At 39.1% G+C, this 24,027-nt stretch overlaps 1 protein-coding gene across 1 annotated transcript in view; it reads left to right on the top strand.

Annotated features, from left to right (window-relative positions):
• The first annotated feature begins 1,025 nt into the window (after positions 1-1,025).
• Positions 1,026-24,027, top strand: part of cnih3 (cornichon family AMPA receptor auxiliary protein 3) — a 29,833-nt gene continuing 6,831 nt past the window's right edge. Inside the window, exons 1-3 of the mRNA XM_059497935.1 lie at positions 1,026-1,615; positions 5,647-5,715; positions 15,776-15,823. Coding sequence (XP_059353918.1) covers positions 1,538-1,615; positions 5,647-5,715; positions 15,776-15,823 — 195 coding nt within the window. The 5' untranslated portion in view covers positions 1,026-1,537. The remainder of the gene's footprint in view (positions 1,616-5,646; positions 5,716-15,775; positions 15,824-24,027) is intronic.

Raw genomic sequence — 24,027 nt, 5'->3', positions numbered from 1 at the left:
TGAACTGACTTTACCGTGTCGAAACGCAAGATGGCGCAAGAAGGTATAGGTATTAGACTATATATTCTAATTATTAGAAGTTATAGACCTATATATAAACGTCTTAATAATAGGCTATCATATTGAGACATATAATATATAATATAATAATGTGTGTTAAGCATATATATATATATATATATATATATATATATATATATATATAGGCTTTATTATATTAGGATATATATATATATATATATATATATATATATATATATATATATATATATATATATATATATGTATGCGAGATGATAGATAGATAGATAGATAGATAGATAGATAGATAGATAGATAGATAGATAGATAGATAGATAGATAGATAGATAGATAGATAGATAGATAGATAAATAGATAGATAGATATTTTTATACATTTTGTAAATTTATAGGCTACTGTTGGAACTGATACTCAAACTGCTACTGGATAAAATTATACTATATTATATTATATTAAAATTATATTATAATATTATTACTATAAAATTACTAGAACCAGAGTGAGGTTTCTGAACTCAATGCAGACGAAATATAGAAAGTGGCTTGTCACGATGAGGACTGACTTTGATATTAACACATTTTATAAATATCTGATGGAGTTATTTATAGCTGAGAAAACTTATAAAAGAGGAATATTTTTCAAATGAGCCTCTTCTTTCTGTCAGGGCATAGCTAGTTGTGATTGCTTAAAACATACATACATAGACCATAGGCCATATATTTTTGTTTATAGCTAATGCAGTCTATAAGAAATACATGAGTTATGGTTTGAGAACAACTGGTTTTAGGGGTAGTGAGTGATAATGTCACAGTGTGAAATGGTACGTTTGTATTTAATTTCATCTAATTTCAAAGCGTATAGGCCTATGTCGTTGTTTTAAAAAGTAGTGGGAGGTAATGTTTAGGACATGCTTTGACCTATAGGCCTAGTGTCTGATCTGAGAGAGCGAGAGAGAGAGAGAGAGAGAGAGAGAGAGAGAGAGAGAGAGAGAGAGAGCTCTTTAAATCCACCTGTTAGCCGGCATACATTCTTGCGCCTTCTGTTTGAGAAGGTGAAGAGATCGCCAGGACCGTGTGTTAGTGCGTTAACTCAAAGTTCTGCATTTCGAAAGTCGTCACCGAGCACAGTCTCCATCTTTAATGGATTATCATTGCCGACGACACCATATGGGACGATGTTAATGCATCATTTGCTTAATCGTCCACAAATGGCTTGATCTCGCAGGGACTTCGCAACACAGTGCTGCAACTCGCTCAAAATCGACAAACCACTGGACTTTTTTTTATTGTTTTTTTATTGATTCGTGAATATGGGAAAGCGACTGCACTGAACTAGACTCGAGGTTTGCAACACATTTGTTGCAAATATTTTGATGAAGAACACGATGCGCTCCCTCTCGCGTGCCCCGTAACTGCTTCCATTCATTCATTCAGTCCAGTTTGGCTCGAGCACCGTCTTCTCTCCTGGAGATTTTCCTTCCAGTTTCCTCTCAATTATGTTCACTTTCGCTGCCTTTTGTTATATGCTTTCCCTTGTCCTCTGTGCTTCTCTCATCTTCTTCGCGATCTGGCATGTAAGTGTTTGCATCTTTGGCGTGCTTTGTGAAAAAATAGGCTACTGCTGCAGAATGGCATGCATGTGTTAGAGCAGAGGTTGCTGCATCAGACCAAATTGTTCATCACCAGATCAAAGCCTTCTTGATATTATCAATGTCTCTTTTATGTCTTACATAACCAAACTAAATCACTGATTATCATTTGAGTGTAAATTGATAGTGAAATTAGACTTGGGTGACAGGCGTACAGTATGTCCTGACTTGGTGGCATCAGCTTGTGTCAGGGAAGTCTTTTGCACACCTTTTTTGGTTTTCCCACAGCTCTAGTGGCCAAAACACCTTTGTGGGTTGTTTCAGATTCTTTTTTTATCCACACATACCTGCATTAAACCCCATTACAGTTCAACTGTATGAACAACGGTCAGTGTTATTTTCCAGTAGCAGTTTGTGCCTGACCTGTTTTGATGTTATGCTGTCCTTCATGCCTGTGCACTTTATGCAAGGTGTAACACTGTTTTGTTTTTTTCCTTGAGGACAGCTGCATTAAAAGCACTCGCTCACATTCACAGCACTGCAAGACTGCTCTAGATTTGGGTCAGCACAGTCGTTTGCCCTAGGCTTGCTTTTGCATAGCAACAGACATTAGCCTCAAGGGTTAAATAAGGGGTAATTATGAGGAAATCACATTTGACCCAGACCTGTTAGTAAGACATCTTTCAACTCAATCTATTTCTAATATCCCTAAAACTGTCTTTCAGTTTTTTTAAAAGAAGTTCCTTGTATTTGTCAGTTATTGTGTGAGGAAGGCAGAAATGCTGTCCTCAGCGCTTTCAGCTTTTCGAAGCTTTAATAGACTTAATTCGATCGGCTCACAATGGGAAAATCGTGACATGTCGACCCCCTTTTAGGTTAGCAAATTGAATACATTTTAGGATTTGAGTGTAGGTTCAGCATGGTGTTAAATATAGTGTACAGTACATTTTTATGTTTTTTGTTGTTGTTGTTGTTGTTGTTGTTGTTGTTTTTTGCACTGAATATAGAGTATGGATTATGAGACAGCTTCCACATTGTCATTTTAAGCCATTCTTGAAAACAGCATTTCACCCAGACATATCAAAAAGAGCAGCACCTGCTTTAAAAAGGATCTGTTTTATATAATTCTGAATATCAGCAGACTTTTAGTTGATTAGTGCCCTTCAGCCAACATCCTAAAGTGTTGGAAGTTCATTTGTTTTTAGTAACACACATAAATTCTTATTTATGTATTCAGTTATAAAGCTGACAGTACTTATTGGCTGATGGCACAACACAAATGTGCACAATCCCAAGGGATCTTGAGCTGTGGTGTGAAAAGCAGCAGACAGGGACAATATCCTATGAAAGCACATTTCATGCTTTTAAGAGCCCTCCACAAAGACACTGGCAAAGCATCTACTATTATGTAAAATTTGATTTATTATTGTTATAAAAAAATTGCGTTTGTAAACATATATATATATATATATACATACATACATACATTTGTGATCAAGTAAACACTTTACAATAAGGTTCCATTAGTTAATGTTAGTTTACTGTATGTATTAACTAACATGAACAAACAATGAACAGTACAATTATTACAGTATTTATTCATCTTTGTTTATGTTAGTTAATGAAAATACAGTAATTCATTATTAGTTCATGTTAATTCATAGTACATTTACTAATGTTAATAAGCAGAACTTTTGATTTTAATAATGCAATAGTAAAGGTTGAAATTAATGATCTAAGATTAATAATCTACACTGTAGAAGTATTGTTCATGCTTAGTTTATGTTAACTAAAGTAGTTAACTAATGTTAACTAATGAACCTAATTGTAAAGTTTTACTGACCCCAAACCTTTGGAAGGTATTGCTTAATATTTTGTGCTTTTTGCCCCAGAATGGTGTAATTACAATATCTACCTGCAAGTTTAGTAATGAAAGTTAGCTAAATCCTTGAGATCTTACAGCACTCTCTCAATGTTGAGATTTGCAAAAGTAACATGTTTTCAATGTTTTCAAGCACTGTCAAATCTATCTTTCTTTATCTCAGATTATGAGCATGGCAGAATCTATCTGCCATCCTTTTCAAAGGGATGCCTATCTGCATATTTCCCCTTGTGTGTCATTCTGCATCTGAGGGGAAATTATCCCCACATTAGCTTAACTAAAACACTGAATCAAAAGCTTCCTCAGCAGATGTTTCAAGTCCACTTTCACAGCCAGTGGAAACCAACACATTAGTGCAAAGATGCACAGTTTAGAACAGTATTATCTGTGAATGCAGTGGTACGTTCATCAGTGGAAGTTTGAATGGATTATTGAGATGTGTAGTGGCTGTCCTAATTGTGGCACGTTTAATTCAGGAATTCTAAAAACTACTGTATTTCTAAGATCTCTTGTTAAACATCGGATGGCAACCTGATTAAGGTACAAGGGGTACTGTTTTAAACAGGCTTGCACATTCTAACCTGACTTGAATAATGTCAGGATATGAACCACAGTCCTTTTCACTAGAATAAAACATCTTTGCTATACAGATTAGATTTTCAGTTACGTCTATGTTTACAAAAACAGGTTAATGCTCTATTGCATTGGAAAATAATGCACCACCTACATTAAACTCTACCTTAACCAAACCGATAATGTAAACAAAAGCTTGCTTCTACAAGTCTTTTATCGTGACTCACGATTCACAGGATTCGGTTGTACCTGAAGCACTCTGCCTCACACATTCTTACTGTAGGTGCTACAGAGCAAGTTTACTACATAAGAAAAGCCATACATATGAAACTGGCTGTGGTGCAAACATCAAAATGTTTTTTTTTTTTTTTTTTTTTTACAAATTATACACAGAATTTGTGTGAAAAGAAATAAAAGTTGTTGGTGTTTTACTGCTACTATGGGTTAGTTTAACTGGAATCTGAGTGAACTGTATCTATAGGTTTGTTTTTGGAGTTTTGGAGCAACACAATTTCCATTGAGCCTATGTTGGTTTTGTCATTTGCCTTACACAAGCTAGTATTAGGAAGGTCTCCAATGCAAAATCAGGGGAATAGCACTAAAAGGATTAATATTAACACAATTCTAGAAATAACAGGTACTGGGTCAATATATTAGAGAATGAGGAGATGGATGAGGTCAAGCATGATATAATTTGTAGACAGTACAGCAGGCAATCAAGCAGCAATCTATAATTTCTAACAGCCTGTTTCACTCTTACTGACAACACAATGAGTTATAATCATGAAAAATATGAGAATGTTTGAGGAAATCACTTCTAATCATTTTACTAAGCAACAATTATTGTTCTGTGCATTAACAATTATATTTATATAAAGTCCCGTTCTCAGTCAGCTCAGCTTTTTTCAATAAAACATAATCCTCAGATGGGTAAACTGATGTCACATAGGGAACAAAACAGCAATGTTTCCACATGGATGCAATGTGCACATGTTACATTGTTTGTTGATTTTCTTTCTAGAAGGCATATAACATATGCAAGAACAATTTCTTACAACTATTCATATGCTGCTGTCAGATTTAAACCTGGCCATTTTAAATTAACCCTGGCAGCCAAGCAGAAAAGCAGTCAAAACCAAACATTTTTACTGCTTGTGTCGCCTACAGAATTGAGAGAGCATTGATATACTACAGGAGGGGTAGTGTAGGAAGAGAGGGCAGATTGGTCTGTAACAGGGGAAATAAGCTTGTCTAATTTGATCTAACTTTAATTTTGGCTTCTATTGCCTTGTGCATGAGCTATAGCCATGAGGCACCATAAGACCCTATTTGCTCAAATGCTCTTACTAAAGGGGATAATTTCATATGCCTTTGCAATCTGAATAATTTTTGTCACATCAAGCAGTACATACACAAGTGGATATTCATGATATATTCAAGATTTCAAGATATTGTCAACTGAAGAAAGATCATGAATATGAAAGTTTATTGCATTTTAAGTGGTTTTTAAGTGGTGTCTGTGATAATGATCGTGTTCTCTTTTTTTACTCTGTGTTTTCAGATAACAGCCTTTGATGAGCTTCAAGCAGACTTCAAGGTGCCGATCGATCAGGGCAATCCACTTCACGCGGTAAGTCATGCAAATAATGGACTTGATTGTCTGATTCATTGCCCTTTCCTGCACTTCCATGGAAATGAATGAGTTTGTATGTGTGTGTGTGTTTATTTGTTTATGGTGGGAATATATTTAGGCAAGCCCTCTGATCTTTTGCAGGCACCAGGTGTGTTGCCTATACCCCAAACTCTGAAACATTTCCTGTCATCCGCAGCATTGCATGAATAAACCATAGAGCAGCTGTCTATGTGTTGTATTTCCTCTGCTGGAGGTCCTGACAGCTTTAATCTCACTAATTAATTCAAATTCAGGCAACTTTTCCAGCTTTTTGGATACACCAACTGTTATCCAAAAGTTTTGAACAACATTATCATTTTAGATGCCAGAATTGCAGAATAATTGACATGTGTGTGCTTGATTCAAGTTTATTCAATTCAAGTTTATTGGTATAGCGCTTTTTACAATAGAAATCGTTACAAAGCAACTTTACAGAAAATTATGTTTCTACAATATTTAGTAGTAGCTAGTAGTTTGTGCACGTTTGACAGGATTTTAGAAAAAATAAAAAAATAATAATAATAATACAAGACGTAGTCAGCTAGACAATGAACTATCAATATTATTAATTAATAGTAATTATATGATGCAGTCACACATGTAGCAATAATTGTTAGTTCTGTTTGTTGATTCAAGGTTAGGATCATCTGGGGTCCTCTGAGGGTCAGCATCATCTCGCCAGGCTACATAGTGACTGCAAACAAAGCAAGAGTCACAGGCTATATAAGTCTCATTCACAAAGTGACACTGACAAAATATAGCCACGTATCTGCTCCACACAAAACTTCTGTAACTGTAATTTATTACGGTCTTCCCAGCAAAGTGTCAAAGTAAGAGATACATGCTCTATATGTCACCCACCCCTCTGTGAGACTGGAGGGAACTATAGAGGATGTGGAAGGTGGGGGTGCTAAAAGATTGATGGCCTCCTAGCTGATCTCACCACCCAGTCAAGTCAATCTCACACCCTGCCTGGCTAATTGGTGTCTTCTGTCAGTCTTCAGCTGAGAGAAAGTCAGGACTTCATCCTGTGATTCTCATTGGAGCTCCGCTTATGACTCTAGTCTGCACAGCAGTGCTGCAGTCACTGTGTTCATTCCCTCAGGCATGTTCATGCCACATGGCATTAACGTGTGTTCCATAAACAGACAGTAAATTCATTTTTTTGTCAGTAGTTTTTAGGGCTAAGAATTAATTTATGCAATTAAAATAGACACAATAATTTACACAGTTAATGCAGCATTGTTTTTCCATTTCTGAGGGTATGCTAATGTTTTATTATGCTTATGTTTTTTGTGTCGAAAGAGGGCAGACTGAATGTACTCAGTGATTGGCCATGTTTGCATGGATGTTAAAATTAAATTCTTCCTTTAAAAAAATGGCAGTATTAGTATCACTAGTGGTATTTGGTATAAATTACTGTGAGACTGGCCTTGATATTACTTGATAGTAAACAGATATTAGCATAAGATAAGACAGAATAGAGAATCTTGAATTACGTACATTTTTCACACCGCATTAGCAAATAGTTTTTCCCCTGGTTATAAGCATAAATTATCATACAGTATATATGTATAAAAGCAGTATTGATATCAATATTGGTACTGGTATTGGGTGAGACTGGCCTTAATAGTACTTGATAGTGAAAAAGATGCCAGTGAACAAATATTATGCAAACTATAATTTCTTTATGTTAATTATACATTGTAATTATTATTATTATGAAAGAATTGAATGTGTTTAATGATGTTTAATGCAATTGAGATGAATTGTGAACAGAAATTATTCACTTACAAATTATTACTCCGTTCACAAACCTAGTTTTGTCTTGTTTTCCAGCAAATAATATATAAATCATATTTAAGAAAAACATCATTGAAACAGGATATACTTACTTGCAAAACAAAATTGCTAAAAATATTATCATTAGATAACACAGAATAAATACATCTTGAGTTCCTTTTCAGGAACTCGAGCTGCGTCGAAACGCTTTTGGGGAACGTCCCTGACGAGACCGACTCTGAATATCGTGTGCAATCAGTCCATCGGAAAGGCGTGACGTCACGGGCGGGGTGACGTAGCGACCAGGAAGCTATAAAAGCACGTGCCGTGCAGCTGGCTTCAGCTTCGAATCTGTCAGCAAGCGCTCTGTGTGTGCATGTGCAAAAGTCTGTCCTGTTGGTCCTATTTATTGTTGTCTGTCCCTTAGCTTAAAAAGATCGCTAAAACAGCTCAATATGCCTAAGCAGAAGCAAAAGACCAAACATTTGAAGGGCGATTTCAAGCCGCGTTACAGACTGTGTGTTCCTCCCTGCACTCGCTACATTACGAGCGGGGATACACACAGGCTGTGCGTGGCTTGCCTGGGATCGAAGCACGCTGAGTCGGCTCTCGAGGGGGCCGGCTGCCCGCATTGCGAACGTTTGCCAGTGCGGACGCTTCGATCCCGGAGGGCTCTCTTCGAGGAGGGAGCCTTCACCAGCGTTCCTCGCGGTGCTGGCCCCGCTTCTGCCGAGGCAGAGTGGCTGCTGCACTCGTGGGGTTCGCAGGTGGATCTGTCAGAAGGAATGGAGACGGGCCAGTCCTTATCTCCTTCCTCATCTGCCAGATCCGGCGCCCAAGCCCTGGGTTCGGAAGCACGCTCGTCGGTTTCTTCCCCCCAGGGTGAGGGATCAGCTCTTCACCTCTCATCCTCTGAGGAGGTCGATGTGGAGACTGTTGTTGGGGATTCGCCACCCCTGTCGCCCCAGTATGAGGAGCTTTTGGAGGTGGTCACGCGGGCAGTAGATAAATTAAAAATCGACTGGCCTGCTGAAAAACAGTCTGGGCCGCAGAGAAGCAAGTTAGACGAACGCTTTCTGCGGCCGAAGCAACCACCTCCACGTCGGAGCCTTCCGTATTTTCCCGATCTCCATGATGAGTTATCGAGATCGTGGAATCACCCGTATTCGACCCGCCTCTTTGGCCCTGATTCACTATATTATGGCAACGTGATGGGGCTGGGAGAGCGTGGTTATAGAGCGATGCCACGGGTTGAACAGACGCTCGCGGGCTATCTGTCACCCGGTTCAGCCTCGTCTCTAAAGGCTCCGACATTGCCCACTAAGCCGCTTAGAGTTACATCATCGCTAGTGGGCAAAGGTTATGTGGCAGCAGGTCAGGCTGGGGCGTGCCTTCATACTATGGCAGTCCTGCAAGCTTATCAGGCTGACCTGCTGAGAGATGTCGGTGAGGGGGAGGGGATTAAGTCTGAAGAGATTGAAGAACTCAGAAAGACCGCTGATCTCTCCCTCCGCGCCACTAAGGAGACCGCTCGCGCAGTTGGGCGGTCTATGGCAGCCTTAGTGGCCGCAGAGAGGCATTTGTGGCTGACCCTGTCAGAAATTAAAGAACGAGACAGGGTCTGCCTCCTGGACGCCCCGCTTCAAGCCTCGGGCCTGTTCGGCGACACAGTTAATACTGTCGTCGACAGGTTCCAGGAGGCGCACAAGCAGGCAGCGGCGTTCCAGAGTTTCCTCCCTCGTCGCTCTCGTGGTGCATCTGGGCGGGAGATGACCACGCCACATACCGGCTCCTCACACCGGGAAGCGCAAAAGCAGAGCGTCGCCACTCGTGCTCCCCCACGTCGGGGCCGAGGGCAACGACGCTCTGAGTCGGGGGCTTCTAGGGCGAAAACCGATTTAAGATCTGTCATCGAAGCCCGGAAGTCCTCGACGAAAAGATCCTGACGCCAGGATCCAGAGGGTAGCCCCTGCTGGAATAGAGCGCGGTTCACCTCATTACACGGTGCCCGTCTCACCTCAGTACCCTCAGGAGGTCGGTCTGCCAACCCTGCCAGAGCTTCAGGGCGCAGCGGCCTCCAGCGAGCGCCACTCCCAGTTACTTCCGCCCGTGAGCGTAGCGGAGCTGGGATGCTCGCCGCCCCTTCGGGGGCCTCTTACACCAGAGGTCAGTCTCGAGAGACTGATTCCCTTAGTAGATTATTTAGCAGCGTGGAAGCTACTGCCAAATGTATCTCAATGGGTCCTGCGTACAATAGAAAGAGGCTATTGCATTCAGTTCGGTCATCCACCACCGAAGTTCAACGGGGTTACACCGACTGTGGTCGGCCCCCAGCAGGCTCTGGTTATGGAACAAGAAGTGAATACCCTATTAAGGAAGGAGGCCATCGAGGTGGTCCCTCCTCTAGACAGGGAATCCGGATTTAACAGCCGGTATTTCATAGTTCCAAAGAAGGATGGGGGGTTGCGTCCGATCTTAGACTTGCGTCTCCTGAACCGCTCAGTTATGTCACTGAAGTTCAAGATGCTCACTGTCAACCAGGTTGTAGCTCAAATCAGATCCGAGGACTGGTTTGTCACAATAGATCTCAAAGACGCATACTTCCACATATCCATCCTTCCAAAACACAGGAAGTTTCTGAGGTTCGCTTTCGGGGGCAAAGCTTATCAATATCGAGTACTTCCCTTTGGCCTCGCACTCTCACCCCGCACGTTCACGAAATGTATGGATGCGGCTCTGGTATCCCTCTGTATGCAGGGCATCCGCATTTTAAATTATATCGACGATTGGTTGATCCTAGCTCAATCAGAGCAGATGGCGGCTCGACATCGAGATGTCGTTCTCGCACACATGGGGGAGCTGGGTTTGAGACTAAACGCCAAGAAGAGTGTACTTTCTCCAGTTCAGAGAACCACCTATCTAGGCGTAGTGTGGAATTCGACCACGATGCAGGCACGCTTGTCTCCTGCTCGGATCGAGTCGATCCTCACATCAGTCGAGAGAGTCAAAGAAGGCCAGTCACTCACTGTCAAACAATTCCAGAGATTGTTAGGGCTGATGGCAGCTGCGTCCAACGTGATACCTTTTGGCCTGCTGTACATGAGACCCCTACAGTGGTGGCTCAAGTCCAAGGGCTTTTCCTCGAGGGGAAATCCACATCGAGTTATCAAGGTCACGCGGCGGTGCCTTCGTGCCTTAGACATGTGGAGGAAACCTTGGTTCTTGAATCAGGGCCCGGTGCTGGGAGTTCCTTGTCGCCGTGTAACGCTAGCGACAGATGCGTCCCTCACCGGTTGGGGTGCGGTCATGAGCGGCCACCCTCCCCGCGGTCTGTGGAGTGGTCGCCATCTAACATGGCACATCAATTGCCTAGAGATACTAGCGGTCTATCGAGCATTGAAATATTTCCTCCCAGACCTGAGAGGTCACCATGTGTTGGTGCGCACCGACAACACATCAGTGGTCTCTTATATAAATCACCAGGGGGGTCTGCGTTCGCGCCCCTTGTACAAGCTGGCACACCAGATCCTTCTGTGGTCCCAGGGCAAGCTCCTCTCGATCAGAGCAGCGTATATTCCTGGGAGATTGAATGTGGGAGCAGACATACTGTCGAGACAGGGGCCGAGGCCCGGGGAATGGATGCTTCACCCCGAGGTGGTGAAGCACATATGGAGAGTATTTGGTACAGCCCAGGTGGACCTCTTTGCGACTCAGGAGACATCGCAATGTCCCCTCTGGTTCTCTCTAGTTCATCCAGCTCCTCTGGGACTGGACGCTATGGTACAGACCTGGCCGAGGCTTCGTCTGTACGCTTTTCCCCCTATCGCTCTGCTCCCGGGAGTTCTGGTGAGAGTACGCCGGGACGGGGTCCGTCTACTACTAGTAGCCCCGTTCTGGCCGGGCCGAGTATGGTTCTCAGATCTAGTCTCGCTCCTCGACGGCTCTCCGTGGGAGATACCGATCAGGACAGACCTACTCTCACAGGCGCAGGGCACGATAATTCACCCTCGCCCGGAGTTGTGGAAGCTGTGGGTGTGGCCCCTGAGGGGGCACAGCTATTAGCAGCTGGTCTCTCAACCGAGGTTGTTGAGACCCTACTCCAATCCAGAGCTCCCTCTACGAGGAAACTGTACGCCCTGAAGTGGAAGCTCTTCACTTCATGGTGCAGAGACCGCCAGCTTGACCCAGCAGACTGCCCAGTTGGTACAGTTCTGGAGTTTTTACAAGCCAGGCTCTCTGCGGGGTTATCCCACTCCACCTTAAAGGTTTTCGTGGCGGCCATAGCTGCTTTCCACGTCCCTTTCAATGGTCAGTCAATGGGTAGACACCCCCTAGTTACACGTTTCCTCCGCGGTGCGCTGAGGCTGAGACCTCCAGTACGATCCCGTGTTCCCCCCTGGGATTTGGTTGTGGTTCTAGAGGCTCTTTGTAAAGCTCCATTCGAGCCAATACAAGATATCTCATATAGACATCTGACACTTAAAACTGCCCTGTTACTGGCAATCACCTCACTAAAGAGAGTTGGAGATCTTCAGGCCCTTTCGGTGGCCCCTACCTACTTAGACTTTGCCCCTGGTATGGCCAAAGCATTCTTATACCCTCGAGCGGGTTACGTTCCGAAGGTTCCCTCTGTTACACCACAACCTATCGTACTGCAGGCCTTCTGTCCTCCTCCCTTTCGGGAGCCAGACCAAGAGAAGCTAAACTGTATGTGTCCAGTGCGAGCACTGGACGCATACGTCCACAGAGCTGCCCTGTGGAGAAAATCAGACCAATTGCTTGTTTGCTACGGTCCTTCTAACAAGGGTTCTCCTGCCACCAAGCAGACCCTTAGTCGTTGGATAGTCGAGGCTATCAACGTCTCCTATGAGTCCTCTGGTCTTCCCCCTCCTTTGGGGGCCAAGGCTCACTCTACTCGGAGTATGGCGGCCTCCAAGGCCTTCTCAGCAGGTGTGTCCCTCTTGGACATCTGCAACGCTGCGGGGTGGTCCACGCCCTCCACATTTGTCCGATTTTACGATCTTGACATGCGAGCCACGCCGGGTTCTTCTGTTCTCTCGTCTTAGCTGTGCTCTTTTGACTACACACTAGGCAGGGATTTGGAAGTCTGGCAGCGTGGGCACATCGTTCCCCAAAAGCGTTTCGATGCAGCTCGAGTTCCTGAAAAGGAACGTCTCAAGGTTACGTATGTAACCCTAGTTCCTTGAAGGAACGAGACGCTGCGTCGCAGAGCCATACTCCCGGCACCCCTGCCGGCGCTTGCTTCCCTACTCGAAGCTGAAGCCAGCTGCACGGCACGTGCTTTTATAGCTTCCTGGTCGCTACGTCACCCCGCCCGTGACGTCACGCCTTTCCGATGGACTGATTGCACACGATATTCAGAGTCGGTCTCGTCAGGGACGTTCCCCAAAAGCGTTTCGACGCAGCGTCTCATTCCTTCAAGGAACTAGGGTTACATACGTAACCTTGAGACGTTTTTCTTACACTGTTTGGAAAATAGGGTTTATCTTGTTTTAAGCATAAATCTTTCAAAATTTGTGAGGTTTAAACATTTTAAACTTTAATAGGTCTGATAAATCAGAAAGCAAAAGCTAGCAGAACCTCACATTTAGCGGTCCTTGACTGCCACATGCCCGGCTAGTTCTGTGAAGCCATTCAAGACATTATACTCCAGCAATTAAACACTTCTGATGCTATTTTTTTACAGGATTCTCAAAACTAGTTCAAACTAGGCATCTTTCATGTTAACGTTATGAGCACATTTGATGGAATTAGTATCTGCTGCGCTGCCTGATGCGCGCTAGTTTTTAATATTTTACTATGCTAATGTTCTAGACAGACATTACCATGCATGTGACTGATTTCAATGAAAAACAACATTAAATTAGAGGGATAATTATGTTGCTTGCATGACGGCAAGAGTTTTATGATCCAGATGTTTGTCAGCATGCACAATATAAACAATCCAACACATTAATTTTGGCAGAGACGCAAGTAACATTCAGTGAATCAAACCCATAACTTTGTCTTGAACTGTGCCTATACCAGTTGAGCTACAGGAGCCTTACTAAGTTAAGAGCTAACTGTCTAATTCAGAACCTATGGTAACAATATTACCTACTACGTCTGCCTTAGTAGAGGTCACATGACCCTCCTCAGGGACCACTTTGAATTGGATACTGATGGTCCCTTTGGGGTCAAATTGCATTCTTATACTCTTCATACCATTAAATTAGCTGCATGAGCTGAGCAGCGAGTCTGACCATTTTGTTCTGGCACTGAAACATTTAACAGAATCATTTAGAAGAGAGAAATGAAGAGTGCTTCAAAAGACACAGCAAAAGTGGATTTTTTTTTAAAAACGGCTTGGGTCTGACAGATTGTTAGAGAAAGCTCACGTAACATACACATTTTTCGTTAACCAGGTGCCAGTTGTATAAACATAGTCACCATGTTAAGACTGTGTCTTAAGAACTAGTTTGACTAATTATTAATCTAGTAATCAGCCTTACTTTTTGGATTTAGACCAATCTACTTTTATGTAACCAATTTCAAAAAGTGTCTAACTTTTAAGGCTAGTCTAAGCAGTTTCTGTCCCAGTTATGTTTCAGGGCCCTTATTTTACATTAAACAAGCCAGAATAATTGATACAAAAAGTAATTTTTATAAAAGTAAATATATATATATTTTATATTTTTTTATTTTATTATTATAATTTTTTTTTTACATTATATGCTTTGTTCATGATATGAGGGGATGCCAAAAAGCATATATACAGGTACATCAATTCTATTTTGACAAGTGTCTAAAGTGACCAAAATAGTAAGCTTGTTCAGAGGTTTAGCTTTTGATCAGATCTGTTGATGCTCTTATTATGCCATCATTAGAAGTTATGTTGAATATCATTTGCTCTACAGAGAGGCTCAGTTTAGCTACATGTGTTTGCATTAATATTTCTGTCAAGGACTGCCCATTTGTATGTTGCAGAATCCATAGCTCAAGAAGATAATATTCTGGCTGCTGTATTGACTCTTTTTCCTGTATTTAATATATTGTTTACACCAAACGCCAGCACTTGTCAAGCAGAATTTGTGCTGATGAATATTTCAAAGGGAGTTGAGTCTAATCGCCTGCTAATTAAAAGTGCTGATATGGCTCCAGTTATCTCCAGTCACTGTGGCTGCCAGTGGAATATCTTTGCATGCTGCTGTTGAGGAGGTTGGCAATGGTGAAAAAAATGTCTTAAGCAAATTTGGATGAACTAAAATGAAGTGCACCCCAAGAAGTGAGCTGGAACAAGAGAGTGGGAGGTTGTCAATCAAACCCTGGAAAAAACTGTTTAAAAATACAGAAACTTTGGGACAATAGATGCATTTCAATGATATTTCACAAATTCAGAAAACAAGCATAATGCCGCCTTTTTGCTCGTGGAATTATCTGTATCTTTGATAAATATACTCAAAGATAATTGTAGTTAAAACTGTTCGTTTAAATATATTAATCAAATGTATAATATATTATAATATATTATTATATAATATAATAAAATAATTATTATATTACAAAGGAAAATTTTTATTATATTATACAAAATTACTTAAATTCAATTAAACTGACCAACAAGGCCATTTCTGGTAAAGAGAGTATTCTTGCTGAGTAGGAGTGTTGTAGATGTCACTATGGGTGGTTCTGTGGATTAGTGAATAACAGCACAAATTATTTAATTATTTACATGTGCAGGCTAGTAGTGTAAATAATGTATTGAGTTGAATGAAGTTAATGTGAATTTTAAAAATAGCAGTCAAATATGTATGTTTAGACTTATGCATGTTAGAAAACAGCATCACTCCTCCTGCCAAGTGGCATATGAACAGTGCTCTGTTAGGCCTCCATATAGTGCAGCCATATTTTTTCTGTGTTACTCATGTAAGATTTATCTCTGCTTAAACATGTAACCATACATGCCCCCTATTAAGTTCTGCTGCTTTTTGTGCCTTGTATATGTAAAATGATTCCATAGTGCAAATATGACAAAAAGTACATGCAAAAAAGTTAATTCAGGATGCAAAAACTTTTAAGCCTAGTTTAAATCTACTCCCCCTGCTCCTGCTTACTTTGATGCATCATACCAACTTTTTAGCAGCTGAAGAATGTGGCCTTCGTTCTAGTTTTTATCCTTGAGACTGGCATTTTAGGTGTTACGGGAAATGTAACAGATATTTATTTCTCTTAACAGCGTGAAAGACTGCGAAATATTGAGAGGATTTGCTGCCTGCTGAGAAAGGTATGTAATGTTTAAAAAAAGAAATTTGTTTGTTTTTTTGGATGATCATCAGTTTTTACACAAACATATGCAGCCAGTTTGCTGAAACTATTTGAGTTTGTGTTTATTCTTTGGAGTTATATATATATATATATAAGTAGAAGCATTTTCATTTGTGCTCCCAGTTCGCAAATGATGACTTACTAATCAAAGGTACTATAAAGTATTTTCCACACCTTTATAATGTGAAACTGAACATATTGTGGGTGTTTGAACATTTCAATCCAAGCACTGTTACAGAGGGCCAGAACCTGTTATGTTCCATATATATATTGTGCCAACATCAGCAGAACGCATTCATGAGTAATATGTCTGGTTGCATGAGGCTCTCTATTGTCCCAGCTGCTCTGTGTGCATGTGCACCTAGCAGAAAAGTTTTCTGCTGTCACTCAGTTTCACCTGAATGCAAATGTAAAAGAAAACACTGCATGACAAAAAACACGTATCCAAACAGTGTTCAGAAGGGCTTCATATGCACTTGAGCTGAATTTCCTGTAATTTTACAGATACACCATTTATTAAATGGTTTACAACTTTAAATTGTGATTGGACAGGCTTAGTTTAAAGTCACTGAATGGTTTTAAAGCCATCTCTGTTTTTCCCCCTCCCTCTTTGTTTATCGGTGGGGGTCTTTATGTACACAGGGCATGTGATTTGTCATTTTTTTTATCATTATTAATTATCTTGGTTGTTATTATTAGCATAAGGCTCTTATCACTTCCCAATGGGCCACAGTGTCTTTGCTTTGACTGACATGAACACAGTGATAATTTGTGAGAATCAAGCCAAAGAGTAAATAAACAAAAGAGAATTTTCATTCTGAATAGGTAGGCTTAACAGATGCTATATTTTTACTCAGCAAAAAAAGAGAGTTTAATACATTTATGCATGGGAGAATAAACATTTACCTACCAGAGTTTTTTGTTAGTGAGACAATTTTATTGCTGAGTGAAATCTGTGGATTGTGCATCTTTCCAGAATGAGACCTTCAGTTATGCTCACTGGTATTCAGCGCTAGAGTGACAAAAGTAAGCATGAGATCACTTATTTCCCCCACTAGACAAACAAACATGAATGTATTCTCATTTTTGTTAGGCAGTTTTTGACGTCTGTGTGTATTCACAAAAACGTCTGGAGATAACAAGAAAGGAATGGTGGTTTGTTTGACTGACTTCAGCTCAGTCAGACAAACTTATACGGAGTCACGCAGAGCTTCCTTGCAAAGTGCCAGCATATTTTTAGACAACTGCTAGCACATCCTCTCAGGATCCATAATTCAGATACCTCACACTAGAAATGTATACATATTCATATCTAGTGTATTTGTTTGTAACACACACACACACAGACAGACAGTTAGGGGTCAGAAAGATTTAGTTTTTTAAATAAGCCTCTTATTTTACCAAGGCTGCATTGTTTTTGAATGATAGTAAAACATTTTTAAAAAATGTTTTATTAGGTTTATTTATTAAAAACATTATTTGTTAAACTGCTGAACATAGGTTGTTACTATAAGTAAAAAAAAAAATTTTTTTCAAGATTTGCGCCCTCAAAAATATTGCTCTGAATACATTATAAATGATATCATCACCACATAACTCAACAGTTCTGGTCTGTGATTTTGTTTCTATTAATAATAATAGTTTCTTTTTGCTTTGAAGTTCTGTGCCTGCAGTTTACAATCTTTGTTTTGACCCTGTCTTTCTCTTAAGCTAAGATTTTTCCTCTAACTCTGAAGGTCAAGGTCAATATTCCAGCAGCCAATCAGAAGCGTCCGCTGGGGGAGTGCAGTGTAGTCCCCTATGGTTGCCAACTATGTGTGTTTGTTCTTCAAACGAGAAGCTACTTTTTGATGTTGCAGTACAAACGTTTCTGTCCTCTCATCATTCCACTTCACACTTACATTCATCACTAAAGTCATTTGCATAGAAATATGCAATGAATGGAAATGACAAGGTGGAACTGAAGGGCAGAGGATCATTCATAAAAGACCTGTATGATATGCATATCTCTTTGGACAATTCTTAATGAAGCTGTGGGATAATTCAATAAATGACAGAGCATAAAACATCTGATAAGACTTTTGAACTCAGGGTCGGGGTCAGAGATCTGTGATGTTGGACCAGAATGAAACTCTTGTAGCTGAACAATGTATTAGCATTTTGTTTTTAAACTTGTTGCCTGAACTTCAGTTTTTACTATATATATATATATACATACATATATATATATATATATATATATATATATATAATTTAGATTCATTTCTTTATAGATTCTAGATATCTAATAGTGGGCAGAAGAAAAAAAACTGATACAGCTTAATACAAAATATTAAGTAATAATATAATAATAATAATAATAATAATAATAATAATTTGTTTTACCTTTAGTACAATGTCAATATAAATGCCAAAAATTCATTTTGGAAACAAGTTTTTTCTTTTAATATGATGCTTACAGGGTTCATTCAAAAATGAAAGTTCTTTCATCATTTACTCACCCTCATGTTCTTTTAAATCTGCTATGAAGATATGGTGAAACTTTACTTGAAGCCTTTATGTATAATGCATCAGGAAGGTATTCATAACTGTCATTGTAATGCATTATATCTTTTCAGAAATAATTTTAACCAAAGTTAAAATACATTTTGATATTTGCATTTTCATTGTTTGTTATGTATTTTAATGCATTATACTGAAAAAAATAGATACATATTAGAATGTATTATAACTGTGGTTTCTTTACGTTAAAAATGTCAGATAACCGATTTTAACTGATTACTTGCAAACAGTACTAATTGACAGCAGAGAAATATATAAATAAATAATAAATCTATATATGTGTATTCTTAAATACACATAAATAGAAAAAATATATTTATATTATGGTGACAACACAGCCCTCATTAAGAGAATCAGATGCACTTTTTCAAGCCAAAGTCAGAGCAGCAAACCTCATTTCATATTTGTAGACTGCTGTGTTTCACCCACTGATCTATATATAACTATATTATAGATCAGTGGTTTCACCCCAAACATATGTAGTCTCTTCCTCTTATGACTTTTCCAAGCAATCCTTATCTCATTAGAGCAGGGAATGTGATTTTTCTTTTTCACACCCTACACTGATATACTTGGGGGCGCAGTAAGAAATCCTGCCTCTGTCTGGAGAAAAGCTCCATTTGATTTCGAAGGGCTCAAGTCAGAGCACAGTGAGGGGGCATTGTTGTACTGTTCTGAGTCTCTTACCCAGCCAAAAGCATCCCAGTCATCATCAAACAGTTCAGTGCAGAGACTAAACTACTGCTGCCGAGGCGTAGCCCGCAAATGAATTTGCATGAGCTGCCTAGACTGGTCGTGTACAATGAAAAATGGGAACTTGCTTGAGAATTTATCAGCTTGTGATGTATATGCTAAACTCTTTCAGAAAGAAAACGACACTTAAAAATAAGCCTTTGTTATCAAGCCTCTTGTAGCCGGCCCCTCACTGTTGGAGAAAGGAGCAATCTCCTTTGTGGCTTTTAAAAATAGCAACATCTGGCTGGTAATCAGACAGTATCTTGTCTCTGTATGCATCTAGGTCTGAGCCATGGGTGTGCAGGGGGCAGCAGGGGCCTATTAGCCTGTCACCATCTTCCACTATAACTTTCAATTAGTGTAGCCCTTCCAGCTTGACGTCACTCTCTCCTACCAAATGCTGACTTTTGCATGTTTATATATATTTTTTGAACATCTGATTGTTGTTAAGTTTGTTACATTTCCTACTGCACTGAATATTTTACCAATTAGATTATTCATTGAATTCACTTTATTATATATTGCATGCAGAAAGGATGTTGCTAATGTACTAAAATATATTTCAATAACTTTTTATGTTCAGTAACATATTTTTTCAGATTCATCACTGGAAATGTTTTTATTTTTCAGTTAAGTTTATTATTTATTATTTGATTCATTTATATTTTTTATGTATTGTTTTAATGTAACAGAAAGGATATTACAGGATTGTAGAAACAGCATAACGTATTACTACAAAGTATATATTATTTGTTGATAATAGATATTATTAATGTAAACTTTTGACTAACATTATATGTTAATTAACCATTCTCTTTCACATTCATTACTTTGATAATTTGAATACTTTTCATAAGTTTATTATTTATTATTCAATACATTTATAGTATGTATTGTTTTATTCAGACAGAAATGGCAGATATTGCAGGTTTGTAGAAACAGCATAATGTACTACACTGTGTAAATATATATAAACAAAAAACAAGCATAAAAATTGATAAATTTACTAGCAATTTGATTGAAAGTGGTTTCTGCACAAATTTTTCAGTGTACTACGAAAATATTTATGAAAAATGTATTGTTTATTATTAATTATTCTGCTATTTAATATTTAACAAAGGATTTTTGTAAAGCCTGGAAGAGTGGATCTGCTGTGGCATACACAGCCATACAAAATTCTAAATGGCGATAATCACAGTCTGAACAGTTAAATGGAGAGCCAGGTCATATGCTATCCAGTGTCTTGGGGACAGGTGTTCTTTAAAGAGAAAAGATGTATAATTCCTTGCTGCAGTTAATTATTGGCTGCTGTTGAAAGAGAAAAACAGTAATTGGAGACTAGCGGCTCTTCTGATCTGCTAAAGATGAACATTTTGCTGCTGCTAATCTGAGGGGGCAGTCAGATTTGTCATTGTAATAAGTGAATTTGAAATGGATGGTTCCTGAACATGTATTAATTTATTTATAGTTACTTTATGTCAACCCTCTATATTTTTGTGGTCAGTTCTCTCCCTTTTAATCTCCATTCTTGTCCAGACACACTGCCTCATTAAAGTGATATCTACAGGTATGGTGCTCATTCTCAGAGGTGGAAAGTAACGAATTACATTTACTCGCGTTACTGTAATTGAGTAGCTTTTTTGTGTACTAATACTTTTTAAAGTAATTTTTTAAATCTGTAATTTTACTTTTACTTAAGTATATTTTGTTTGAAGTATTGTACTTCGCTACATTTTGAAACACATTAATTACTGAGTAAAAAAAAAAAAAAAAAAAAAAAATCGCTCCCTGGAAACTACGTCAGTAAATAATGGGCAGGAGGGCAAACTGGCGCTAAAATCACAAGAAAGATGCAGACGGACAAAACAGGCGTTAGTGGTGCAGACACCGCTGAAAACGAAACCCCGTCATATTCTGAAGTTGAACTCGAAGGAAATGAAGTGAACTCCTGGTCATATGTATACTCTATTATGCAGTGTAAGCTGTACTTGTCTAGGAAGACCAAACTAGCAGCTTATAAAATCTCGACAAAACATCAACCCTGCGCAAGAATTTAGAGGTAAGCTAAATAATTGCATCGTTGCATTGGTGGTTAAAATGAAGCTTTGACATTTTAGCAAGAGGTTTTGCACAAATTAGCTAAAAATACCGTGGTGAGGAGTGTGCTATTTTTGTTTTAATGATGTGCGCGCGCATTTATAGTGCGTTCTTTCACTGTGTGATTCAGTCTCCTAAAATGCATTTAGAATGATCACAAAATTGAAGATATAGGGGCAGAAAATTCACATATTTATATAATTTCATATATTAAATCAAAATCACACAAAGAATGCCATCTTTTCCTCCAAAAATCATCATGAATATATACATACATATATATAACAGTTCAGTAAACAAGTTAATTAAGAGACTTGCGTTTTAGACACCATATTGCCTTTTTAGCTCTATTTCTACAACAGAAAATAATTCCAAACACAGCCACCAAAGCACAGTTTTGCATCTCTGAGCAACGTGACAGTGTTTCGTTCCTGAATGAATCAACCGTTTAAATGATTCGGTTCAATCGCAATGACACTTATTAACAGTGACTTGCTGACACATACTGGCCATTTTAATTTCACATTTAAAGTATCTTTTGATTTTTTTAAATAATTAATTTCTTATCATTTCAAATGAGTATTCAACATTTTATGTCTTGTATATCAAAACATTATTCATGCATTTGTAACTGCAGGTTAAATGCATTCTTGTCCTGCACTAAACAGTGTAATACATCTAAATGCCACTTCCAATGAATCTTCTGCATTTCCTCTGCATTAAAAGATGAGTTTGTTGATACTGATTTGCCTGGTAACAGCCCAAATGTTTTATTATTCTAAATAACTGATTCCTTTAATTAAAAACAACTAGTTTGAGATTAATAGACCTATCCCAGGGGTGTCAAACTCAGTTCCTGGAGGGCCATAGCCCTGCAGAGTTTAGTTCTAACCCTGCTCCAGCACACATATCATGTAGTTTTTAAATAAAACTAAATGATTAGATTAGCTGGATCAGGTGTGTTTAATTAGGGTTATATCTAAACTGTGCAGGACTGTGGCCCTCCAGGAACTGAGTTTGACACCCTTGGCCTGTCCCATTTTGACTCCCTCCAACTGTTAAAATGTAACTAAGTAATTTTTACTCTGAGTAAAGTTTAAATGAGCTACTTTTTACTTTTACTTGAGTAGATTTTTAGACTGGTACTTTTACCTGTACTTAAGTAAAATTTCATTAATGTAATGGTACTTTTACTTGAGTAGAATATTTTTGTACTCTTTCCACCTCTGCTCATTCTATTCTGCAATAATGGTGGGACATGTAATTAGTAGTAAGTAAGTGTTAATTGGAGAGACCTGCAGTGGCAGGCTGGTGAGAGTTTGATAGGAACATAGGGTTACAGAGTGAATGAGGAAGGGAGACTGTTAAAGATACTCCACAGTCAAAAGCACTCATCCAAAGTAGACCTCTCATTAGGTGGCATGACACTGAACAGGCTCTTGTGATTCCCATAGGAAGGCAACTTTAAAAGTTACACTTAAAGCTCTTGGACTTTTGGTTGAGTGGTCCTCGACCACAGCTTCATAATTAACATACAGCTACAGCAGCGATGTAGCAACTATGTGCATCAGTGGCTTCAAGTGTACGGAGTCAACAAAATGCAGGAAATGGTTGATCTACAATATATTTCTAATCTTAACAGGACATCTGCAATATTACAGACAGCAATTCCTTTGCTTTGTATTCAAATTGATCACAGAATATGGCTTTATTTATGCAGTTTTATATTTAATGCTGGCTTACGTGTTGCAGCCGACCTGCTGATTAAAAGTTATTGTCACATAAATATCAAACATAAAATCCCCCAAAAATGGATGTTTTTGTTTATGTGTGCTATTGGAATGAAGGACAAATATTGTGCCTAAAGTTGTTCAGATATTCAGAAGCCCTGAAGCCTAACAGATAAAGACTGATCTTCCAGATGAGCCCATACTAACCCAGCTGCCAGTCCATATTTACTTGATTATGCAGCATTCATCACTGCCCTCAGTTGCTCTGTTCCAAAATCTATACTGTTGCAGAATTTGAAGGCATCATAGGAGCAAAAAAGCTGTTTCAAAAGGTAGGCAACTTTATTATGCTGCCTTATAAGATAAGAAAAGCCAAATTTGAAGCAGATTTACAAATATAACTAATGCAGAACATAATCCCTGAATGCACTGCAGCAAATTCAGTGGGAAAGAAATAAAACTAATGAAAAGGTGAGAGAATTGTTCAAGACTGAAACTGATTTACACTAATTAGAATACTCAGGACAAGACATTTTGTCTAAAGCATTAAAAATTTTCCTTTTATATCCAGGGTATTTTTGTATTGGTGATGGAATATTTTGGGCTATGTTGCGCCAATAGGGTTAAATAGCTAGGACAGGTCAAACTTTAATGAGCCCTCTTTTGTAAAGGTTGGACTGAACCACATTTCCTTTTGACTGCTGTGAAAGGACTCCACATTAAAGTTTTGTGCCTTGGGATGCTGTGTCTTAAATGATAAACGATTCACTAAAGCCAGCCCTCAGTCTGTGTCAGGTATAAACTGGAGTTAATGGCTACAATATTACAGTCCTAGATACTGCAAAAATATATACAGTGTACTGTACTTGGTGATCGATTGCTATACAGTCTGAGGTTTATTTGATGTTAACTGAGGCTATTGTGTTTTTATTCATTTTTCAGTGCTGGGATTTTGTTACAAAGAAATCCCACTGGGAATAGGAAACACATCTGAAGTACTTTGAGTATCAGACATACTTTGTAAAAGGAAAAAGAAAAA

Source organism: Carassius carassius, chromosome 18, assembly GCF_963082965.1.
Source record: "Carassius carassius chromosome 18, fCarCar2.1, whole genome shotgun sequence".
NCBI classification, from domain to species: domain Eukaryota; kingdom Metazoa; phylum Chordata; class Actinopteri; order Cypriniformes; family Cyprinidae; genus Carassius; species Carassius carassius.
This window is presented reverse-complemented; position numbering and strand designations above follow the sequence as displayed.